The 10,796-nt window shown below is 41.0% G+C and overlaps 1 protein-coding gene across 1 annotated transcript in view; it reads left to right on the top strand.

Annotated features, from left to right (window-relative positions):
- The first annotated feature begins 378 nt into the window (after positions 1-378).
- Positions 379-10,796, top strand: part of ZNF236 (zinc finger protein 236) — an 80,466-nt gene continuing 70,048 nt past the window's right edge. Inside the window, exon 1 of the mRNA XM_030446023.1 lies at positions 379-443. Coding sequence (XP_030301883.1) covers positions 383-443 — 61 coding nt within the window. The 5' untranslated portion in view covers positions 379-382. The remainder of the gene's footprint in view (positions 444-10,796) is intronic.

The raw sequence follows: 10,796 nt of genomic DNA, 5'->3' as shown, positions 1-10,796 counted from the left end.
CCCTTTCGCCCTTTCTCCTTCTACCCCCGCCCAGCCCCGCGACGCCTGCACGGTATCTCCCGGCGCGCCTGCGCCGGCCCTCCGCCCGACCCCGCTCCCCGTTCCCCTCCCCGCAGCACCGCAGCCCCGGCGGCCCGTGTGTAGGGCCGGGTCGGCTCTCCCGTCCCCGCCCCCTCATCCACCCCTTCACCAACCGCCGCTTCCTCCGCCGTTGCCAAGTGTGTGTGTGTGCGCGCGCTGAGGGGGGGGAGGGAGGGGAGGAGGAGGGAAGGGGGGGGGCAGGGTCTGTGCGGGGGAAAGGGGGGAGGGTGCGCGTAGGGGAGGGGGGGGGAGCCGAGCTGGGAGGGAAGGAGAGGGGGAGGGGGAGAGGGAGGGGGCAGCCATGCCGAGGGGGCGGCCTCCCAAAGCCGGCAGGGAGAGTAGCGAGGCCGTCACCGAGTCAGGTAAACAGCGCGGCCGGGAGAACGCGATCTGCGCCCGGGGGAGGAGGGTGGAATGCGAGGACGCGGCGAGGAGGCGGAAAGCCTCCGCGGGCTCCGCATATAGTCCCCGGATATGGGGGAGGAAGGCCGGGTCTATTGTGCGAGTGTATAGGCGAGAGGGCGGAGGGGTGGGAGCCTGGCCCGGCCCTGCGGAATGATACCCGGCGAGGCTGCTCATGCCGCCATCCAGACGGAGGAGCGGGGCCGGGGAGCTGCTTGGCTGGATGAGCCCCGCCACCTGCCCGCAGCCTCTCGCCTCCCTTTGGGGAAGCGGCGCCTCCAATGGCTTCTCGCCTGCAGAGGGTGCGGGGGCAAGCTGGCCGCGGCCATTGCCTTCGCTTGCCGCCCCGTCGTTGGGCGAGGCTGCTGGCGGTGAGGGGTTGCTGGGCCCAGGCCCAGCTGCCTTGCTTTCCGTTTCTTCCGGCCGTGGTGCAAGTGCTGCGGCCGCAGGGTTCGGCGCCGGACTGGCTGGAGCTGGTGAGGGCCGGAGGAAGAGCCCGAGCGGGCTTGCGGCTGGCAGGACAGGAAAGCTCCCGAGTCCTTCTGTCGCTCTGTTACTTCCCCTCGCACTGTTCCCCCCCCCGTCTGCCTCCCTCCCACCCCCAGGCCAAATTAATGAGAGCTTTCAATAAAGGATGATCAACCGAGTGAAAATAAGGTTCAGTTCTTCTATCTCTCTGATTACAAGAAGGAGGGCTTTCTTTTTTTGAGGCTTTGGAAAGCACCCTTATAGTCGTTCTCTTTGTTGAGTATATGTGTACAAAAGAATTGGGCTTTTTTCTAGTACTGGCCTGTCCCACACTTCAATTTTTAAACTCTTGCTTGCATTTTAGTGTCGTTGATGTCTAGAGAGTGTTTCAGGGCAGCGTTGGTTTGATGGCTTTGGGTTTTTTTGACAGCAGTAAGTAGCAAGTGAGTTTTATGGCTCTTTTGTGCAATTCATTCCTGCAGTTGTTACTGGGGAGGCATGAGAAGTCTCCGAATAAAGCTCACAAACTGCAAAAATACTGTGTATTCGGTAGGTCTGAGGCCCTTATCAGTGACTTCTCTTTCCACTCAAGCCAGAGCAGTTAAGATACTTTTATTTTTTTACCAGATAGAATGGGGAGAGATTTCATAAAACGTTTGAATACCATGGTTCTTTTAGTTGCAAAAAGTCAACCAATTAATATTTGAAGTATATATTTAAAAATTCTGGTATTCTAAATGCTTTCATATGAGCTTTGACTGCTCAAGGGTAATGCGTAGGTGAGCCTGCTGTAGAATACTTCTTGTAGAATTGAAATGTGCTGCCACGCAAAGGAAAAATAATGGTGTACTGTTACATGAGTGTTGAGAAGTTGGATAAAATGCTTTCTTTAGTATGGAAAGCCAAATGGGCCACAGGTTCCTACCAGAAGTTTTTATTATATTTTGTTTGTTTTTTTTCTGGAGCTGTTGATCTTGGCTTTTGAATGCTAAATAATAAGTATTTAAAGAAGGCCCCAAAGAATCTTTGTCTGTTTGCATTTTTGAATGCTGAGGGTTTTTCAAGAGCTTTTTTCAGTTAAAATGTCTACTTAATTCCCTACTAGTTCTTACAAGAGTACACATGTATCACACATGTAAGCTCCTGTGATAATGGCACATTGTGTGAATGAGAAAAAGAAGAAGACTGAGACAAACTGTCCATAAAACATGCCTCGTAGCTGTATCCCTTTTGCTTTTAGTTGGACCTTGATCTTAGATCCTGTGACAGGTAAGAGGTGTGGCTGATAGGACTTAGTGTGAGTTTGACCATAGTTTGATTTTTAAAATACCTTTAATATTTTGAAATAATTTTTCTAATTTATTAACAAAATCATTTCATGGAAGGAGTTCGACTGTGGACAGCAGTTTAAAATAACAGGTTCTAGGGCTACTAGGGAGGTTCAGAGACTTGAGCAGTCTGCAGTTGAAAGGACTATGCCCTGCAGAGGCAAATATTACAGATTCTGGAGATCTCATCAGTTTGGAAAAGCAGCAAAGTCAGTGTTGGGAAGGATCATGTTTTCTCCTTCACTTAGATGTAGGTAAAAGAACATCATGAATTAATAAACTCTGCCTGAGCAGGACAGCTTCAGTCTGAGAATTTTGTTCTCAGGACATTTGCCTTTTTGACCCATTCACATACAGGCTGGCAAAATTTGAAAACTGGCTGTGAATTCCTTAGGTTTCACCTTTAGCAGGAGGGATTTTATTTAGAAAGTAGTGGTTCACTACAATACTTTGTATCTTTTGCTTGCTTTCTGCAGCTATACAGTCTGTATGGTTATGCTAATAAAGCTCTGTTTGGAAAAAAAAGGTGGATCAATCAGTGTTCTGTTTGGCATCTTCCTTAGACTTCTTTAACCAACATGCATGTCAAGTTAGTAGAACATGTTCTTTGTTTTAGGAAAATTAAGTAAGTTAGGTAGAAATCTCCACTCTAGGCACTGGTAGCCAAAACAGTATCTTGACCTCAGATGTCTGCTATTTAAGTTAGGTTTTTTGCCTTGCTCAGATTTTCCCAAAATTGTCTTCTTTTGTTTGTTTGTTTGGTTTTTGTTGTTTTTGTTTGTTTGTTTTTTAGCATCATCAAACTGTTCAGATTACCCTCTGAAAGATCAGAAGGTTCTGACTGAAAACCAGGTTCTGGTTGAGTGTTAAGGAAACACTTTTATACTGTCAGGTTGCCTGAGCACTGGATTTGGTTACGGAAAGAAGTTGTGGAGTCCTCTTCCATAGAGAGATTGGAAAATGATCTATATGCAGCTGCCTTTAGGTAGTCCTGTTTGAGCAGAGAGGTTGGACAAGATGACCTCCAGGGGTGCCTGTCCTGTGATTCCTTTGAGGTGGATGAAGTATGCAGTATGATCCTCAAGAAGCTTAAAAGAGCTAATCTTCTGTAATGTGGGGTTTTACTGCTCCTTGAGTCTAGCTCTGGCTGGTTACCTGTTGTATAGCAAAACATTTTATGGAGGTTCAGCAGATCATTGGCTCTTGACTTTTTGAAAATTTGGGGATGAGACCTTAGAATATGTATATAAAGCAAGGAGGATACATTGGAAAAAAAATGGTTCTTCTTTACAGGTGCTTTTAAAGAACAAATGGACAAGCAGCTCTTAACACGTAGTTGGTGTTAACGCACTAATAACGCAGTTACACAGGTCCTTGTGAAATAGCCTCTAAGCTGAGAAAGTAGTTAAAAAATAATTATTCATGTCTGTGCCCTCAGAATTTCCAGTGTGGCTGCTGTGGTTCTAAGTAAATCCGCATGACAGTATTTGAACTGTCAAGAGTTTTAGGCCATGTGAATTTTCTGTAGTCTCTTGAGCCTTGTTGCCCACATTGGAGGGCTGAGGGGCAGGTCTGTTTACTCGGTTCCCTTAGGAGTCTCTAAGGCACTAGGAAGAGAATTCCACTGCTACTGTGCAGCAAGGTAGCACAAAGAAAACATACTGGGGAACATTTGTTCTGTTCAGTTTTTATTGGTGTATGTTCTCTCATGTCCTTTTCCAAATACTCTTCTCAGATTTAAGTTTGGATATTTTAGTGATACCATCTTAGTAATAATCCCTCAAGCTGTTACATGCTGACTTTGCATAAAATATTCTCTGTATGCCTTCTTTAAGATACTAGTGTAATTGAAGATACTACTTTTAAATACGTAGGAAAAGTGCCTGAAAAATGAAAAGATAAAGAAAAACCCACAATTTTGGGAGTTAGAATATGATTTTGCTTTGAGAGAAGTTTTTAAAAATATGGCAGACCTCATATTGTAAGGGTGTTGTTATGAAACATCTTACTCAACTTTTTGATTTAATTAGAATTTAGCAATGAACAGATGCGTTTAAGCTGGAGTTGAAATAAATACCATGCTTTTACTGTTCAATTAGATAGCCAAAGAAAATACAGTGTTTGAAGATATTCATTATAGCTCCAGAATGATATTTTGGGTCTTTGTGGCTACTTTATTAGCTACTGTAGTGGGTAAAGGTTTACTGGTAGGTCCTGTGAAAACTTGAGGCTTTGTCACTGGTTCTTTCTGATAATTTGTGAGTTTCCTTTTGTCTCAATAAACATGTGGTTGTTACCATGAGTTGGTGGGTGCTGCTTTGCTATTTCTGTTATTTCATGTGTATGTGAAGGGTTTTGAGGACTCTGATACTGTTCTTGCACCCTCAGTTGTCTTCTCTTGCCTTAGGTTTTCTTTCCCCATAGTGAAGGCCCTTATTATTTAGTACAGTACAGCTTGTCATTGTTTCAGTAGCAGCAACATGAAATTACCAGTGTTCTACTTTCACAACTGTCTGGTCATTTTCAAATAGCAGAAGAGGAATTCCTTGAAGAGCAAACTGAAATATTTGTAGCGTGTACTGAAGCAGTTTTTAAGCATAGAGTGTATTTCCTACATTTAAATGCAAAGGCTACTTTTGCACAAGTTAAAACTGAATTTCTTTATGAGTTCAAGTAAAGCAGTATTTTGTGGCCATGAATTTTAGCAGAATTCATATATGAAGATTAGTAAATATTAAATACGCAAAGATAAGAAACATAGAGAAAGCAATACAGCTTTAAGTCTGTATTTTGTATTTAAGGATGTATTTTGTTTGCTGTCTGTCAGTCCCCTAGCATCAGTTAGGCTGTGGATATATTAAATTAGGGAAAAGTAACTTCTAAGTCTTTAACATTGCAGTTTTGTACCATTGAGGAAAAAATGCCACTTGAACTCACCAGTTTATATAAATTCAGGGAAGACTTACGTGGATTATTTTATTAGTTGTATACTAGGATCTTACATGGTGACCTCTGACTGACATGTAAAAGTATAGGTCAGTGATGTTGCATAGGCAAGAATGAAGAGGTTGTAGTGCTGCTTATGCAATATGGGCTAATTTTTTTCAATATGACACATATAGGTAAATTCTAAAACATATGGGGGGGGCAACTGCTGAAACTTTTGCCTGAGGAAAGATAATATTGAAGGTTTATTAATAGCACTTATGTTTGTACATCCCATGTTTTGCAGTAACAGAATCTAAGCTTATGAAGGAAGGGTATGTTGAGTCTCAGTGAGAAGATAGATTTTCACTGATTTCACTGTTCTTTAATTCCACGTTAGTTCCTCCATGTACTTAAAATATGTCTATACTTTTTCCCCAGTAACCTATACAGTTAAATAGCCTGTATTTTAGTTCTAGTTTTGTGAAAACTTCAGCCTTATTCTGTCCTTTCTCCTTAGCTTTCTACCAGTTGCATGTCTTCATTATTTTTGCTCCCTGTAGCAGTTGCACTCATACATTCGTACCTCAGTTATTCCTTTGCGTTTTTCCCATATATAAATAAATTGCTATTTGAGACCTCTCATGCCTTTTTCTCTTTAATTTTTCTGCTCCAGCTGGGCTTTTTTATATCTCGAGGGGGGGGAAGTTATCTGGCAAATCAAATAATATGAGTAATTCTTAAATTTCTGTTAACAGCGTAGTGAAGGCACAGGGAAGGGTCGAGGTCTCAAGCATGAAACATGCAGATCGTATGAAAACTAACAGCTGGAAAATGTTAGCTTGTTATATTGATGTGCAGCTGTCAAAAAAGGGTAACTACTTGGGAATATTTAGCAATAAATATAGCAATATTAATTTGAATGCTAAAGTAAGCTTTCTGAGTTGGTTATGGAATTGCCATTGTCACTTATTTTGTGTAGATTAGGATGATGTGAATGGTGTATCTATGTGGTGGGTTGACCATGGCCAGCAATCAAGCACCTACTGGCCAGCCACTTTTTTCTGCAGTAGAGTGGGAGAGAGAACTGGAATAGCAAAAGCAAGAAGTAGTTTGTGAGTTGAGATGAGGACATTTTAATAAATGAGGGGAAAAAAGTATAAAAAATCAACCAAGTGACGCAAAAGCAAACATTCCCCACCTCCCACAAGCAGAGGGATGCTCAGTCTGCCTCTGAGCAAAGGCTGCCTTGGAAGGACTACCCCCAGGTTCGCATTGCTTGAGCATGATGTTGCGTGGCAGGGAATATCCCTGTGGTTCATTTGCGTCAGCTGTCCCCTTCAGTCACTCACCCACCCTCAGCCTACTCCTGGTGGGGGCAGAGTGAGAAACAGGGCCTCCATGCTGTACCAGCTATTCAGCAATAGCTAAAACACTGGTGTGTTACCAGCATTGCTTTAGCCACAAATTTAAAACAGCATCACGTGGGCTGCTATGGAGAAAGTTAACTCTATCCCAGCCATACCCAGTAGAATCTGTTCAGGATCTAGCCAGCTACAATGGAGCTATTCATTCCATGTCCTGTCAGGCTTCTCTGCTGCCTGCAGTGTGTTGGTGTGGCTGTGCAACATCTTGAGTCATCTATTGTCCAGGGAGGACTGCAGCTGCTTTGTGTTGGCAACTGCTGAGCAATTGGCACCTGAACATCCACCTCAGCAGCGTGCTCCTGGAAGCTGAGTGTCTGAACTGGTACTGTGTTAAATTCCAGATTGATTATTGATGAAAACGTAATAAAACTACTTTGTCTTAGATTAGCAAATCTTGTTTGATTTCTGGCTTTTGGTCTAATACATGAACTGAGAATTGAGTCTTTCCCTTGCTCCTCCCATTGTAAGTCCTGAGCAACGAGTGTTTACTGCTTTGTTTAAGAGTGCTGAGCTATGTCTAGCCTGATTCTTTTAAAACTGCAGAACTAAGCAAAATGTTTTAATGATTTATAACCACTTGTGTTCTGTGACTTCAAGTGTAGTATGAGGAAACATCACTATGGCCGTCTTTGCTTTGTTCTGTTGTCCTACCACTTTCTATCCACCCACAAATTACTGAAGAGGTTTTGATAAGGTCAGGCCCTTTTGTCCTTAAACTTGCCCTTTAACTTCAGTGACAAGTTTGATCCGTGAATTCCACAAGCTTGAGTGCTGTCTTTGCAGTGTTCTCTGAGTCAGATGTGAAGTAGGCTATTTAGGATCTAGTAAGACTCTGCTGCCTTTATGGCTGAACGAATCCATCTGCATCTTGCAGAGAGGATCGCGGGTTGCCATGAGGCACAGTGCTGCTTACATAAGGAAGGAATGGTTGGGAGTGCTCTAATTCTGTCCTCCTTCCACATTGAGTTGTCATCAGTGGCTTATAGCAGAGAGCACCTGCTTGCTGACTCAACTCCTGAGGTCAAGTTTGCATGAAGGCTGTAACACAGAAATCTTTAACACAGAAGTCTGTAGCTGAGGTGACCAGAAGTTCGATTGCTGCTGCTCTGTGACGGACAATTTGAAAAGAACTTGAAGGTTATAGCTTTGAGAGTATGTCAATAAGTCCATCTTTAATTTGAAAGTCTGTTAGTATTGATAGCTAGTTTGCAAATCTGATTCTGATATTTTGGAGCACTTTGAAGAATACAGACAAAATGTGTGTTTGACAGTGCATAATGAGCTAAGTGCTCCCTCTCTAGTTGTGTTTATACTTGGTTGTCTCTCTCAAGCTGTGATGGAATAGGGTTTACTTATGTTACAACTAAACAAATAGGCAAATTGTAAAAAACAAAAAAAAAAGCTTTTACATTTTGCCTGTACACTTAATAATGGTAATATTTTAAACTGCAGCTGTTCAGTGAGGTTTATCATTTGCTGTAGTGTGTAGATCTGAAACTTTACAGGGGGTTTTCCAGTTCTTGGAAAACTATAAACAGACTCAATGAATGAGATCCTCAATAAAAAAAGCTCTTAGTAATGAACAAAAAATTGAAAATATTTGTGTTATTTTAAGTTTTATTACTCTGATCCTACTTTTATGTATTCTCTTTGTGTGTGTTTATGGATGCCAATTTTTGCCAGTGATTTTGTTAACACTATATGATTAGCCAGTTAATGTCTTCTGTAACTGAAATCTCAACCTCTTAATTCTGCATTGAGTTGAGTGGAATTCTTAGTTCATTAACACATACCAGACTTGTGTTTTCATCTGGACTGAGTATATCTGACACCAAATAGATTGCTTAATCCGTGTAGCTAATACCTATTTTTTTTTCTGGGAGCTTTAAGCACCATGTTAGTTATTTATGATTGGGTTGCTAACCTGATAAATGATGAATTGGGACCATCAAACACTATGTCACTTCTGTCAGTATTTTTTTTGCTTCCCTTTGGTAGACAGTGAAAGTTTGGAGATGGTTGTTTTTTTAAATGAACAAATTTGCAGGTATAAGTACAGGATCTGTATCCCATTGCCAGTGTCTTGAACTGGCATCATCTGCATGATTTTGAGCAATTAAAAATATTGGCCTTTAAGATAAATTAGGTGTTTTGCAGACCTTTGCTTGTTTCATGATCCAAGCTGATTCACCTAAAAGCATTTTTTCCTCTGGTATAAGGAAAGATGATTGTGTAAATGGGTTTTATTGCGAGTTTCTCTGAAATATGGTAATACAGGTTAACACTTTGACTTGCTATGATATAGAGGTATCAAAGTAAATAGTGTCTTTGTCTCATTAAGTCTGTCAAACTTTAATTTGACAGTTAAAGTCATAGTTCATGAGTCTGTGACACCTGCCTGAAAAGTCAAAATATAGCTCACTTGAGTTGAGCTGTATTTTGTATATGAGTTGTTACTTTTTTAGTTTGACATTGTCTTTCCTGTTTTTCTGCCTTGGCAATTCTAAACACAACATACCAGTTTTGTCCTTGCTGTTAGCCAACTGCATGATTTCCGTAGGAATATTATTCTGAATGCTCTCCTTGTTACTGGAAGAATAAAATAAAAAGTCACTTCCTGGATCTTTAATAGAAGGGAACTGTGCAACTCAGAATTTGGCTGGGCATAGAGGACCAAACTATTTTAATGGGAATAAAAGTGAGAAAAGTTTATTTAGACTCATTTTTCCCTTAAGCTACTTCAGGCATCATGTTAATGACTAAACAAATTTGTTTTAATTTTAATCTGTGTTAGGTCTCAGTCTTGCCCTTTGAGTGAAAGTGAAACAACTGAACTTTCAGATTTCTTTTAAATCCAAACTAATCTGTTTCTCTATTCCTACCTGCTGTAGCTACTTAGAGCAGTCTTCAACCTGATATTCCAATAGTTGAGCATTTAAAAATTGCTAGACTCCAAACTGAATGGGTTTGCTGTGCCTTATCCTTAAGAATTTAATGTAGGAAGAGTCCCCTGCCAAGTTCAGCTGGACCTCACAGTCCAGTTGCTGATTCTAGGGTGCAGTCCTCACTCCCAAAAGTTTTTTGCTCTTTAGCAATAGGGAAGATAGGATGAAAAAACTTGTAAGATTTGGCTTTGGAAAGAGTTACAAATTTTTGATAGAGTAATTTTTAACGTGTTACAGTCACAGGCAATGAATTTTGTAAATATGTGCCTTCTGTTTCTTCTTCCTTGGAGTCTGAGGGCCTTTAGGAAGGCAGAAAGGCTTGCAGGTAGCTCAGGGGTTATGGCCACCCATGGATTAGTCTTGAGAATCTCCTGATGCTTCAATACAAGGTGTACCATGTACTGAACTCCTCATTTCCCAAAGTTTAGGGAATTTCTTTCTTTCTTTCATTAAGATACATTTAATATAAACATTTTTTAATTCCGGAAGAAAATTCATAGCTTGTAGATTAATCAGTCTTGCAGATGATACAGATCTGATACAAGTTTCAATAAATAAATAAATAAGTAAAAATATGTTATTGACCTAAAACTCACTTGGTGATGTTATTCAGACATGAGTGAACATGTTACTTGTTCTATGTTTCAGATTTTAGGGAAGGGCTGCCTCTTTGATTATTTCATAGTTACACTTTCACTATTTCAGTTGCTTAGGCATTGTTTTTCTATGTTCTCTGGTGTCTTTGATCTCAAGAGTGAAAGTTTAAAGATAATAATCTCTTTGGTTCATGGAGAAGATTTAAAGGCCTTTCCAAAGTAATGGATTGGATCATTTTTCAGTTGTCAGTATCAAGTGAGAGGTCAGGCCTTGTTGGGGTTGAACAACTACTCCCTTTTCCAGGGGAAAGGAAAACTTCTTGCATTACGTTTCATATAGTCCAAGTATTAGAATAGATATTTTTTTCCCTGCTTTTTCTTGTCATGCTGATATTTACAGAAACTGGGGTGGTGCCCTTTATTCTCCTCAGACACATTTATCACAAGGACACTTAAAGGACGGTGTCCTGTAATTAAAGCTTTGCTTTTCAACTCTTGAAGAACTGTGATTGATTCAGAAGTGTTATTGATAGTGTCTGCATACACTATGAATTTACAGCTTTTAAAGAATGCAGTAGGTTGAAGTTTACATGGGTAAAGATTTGTTTATACATGTTAAAGATT

This window comes from Calypte anna, chromosome 2 (assembly GCF_003957555.1).
Source record: "Calypte anna isolate BGI_N300 chromosome 2, bCalAnn1_v1.p, whole genome shotgun sequence".
Lineage (NCBI taxonomy): Eukaryota > Metazoa > Chordata > Aves > Apodiformes > Trochilidae > Calypte > Calypte anna.
This window is presented reverse-complemented; position numbering and strand designations above follow the sequence as displayed.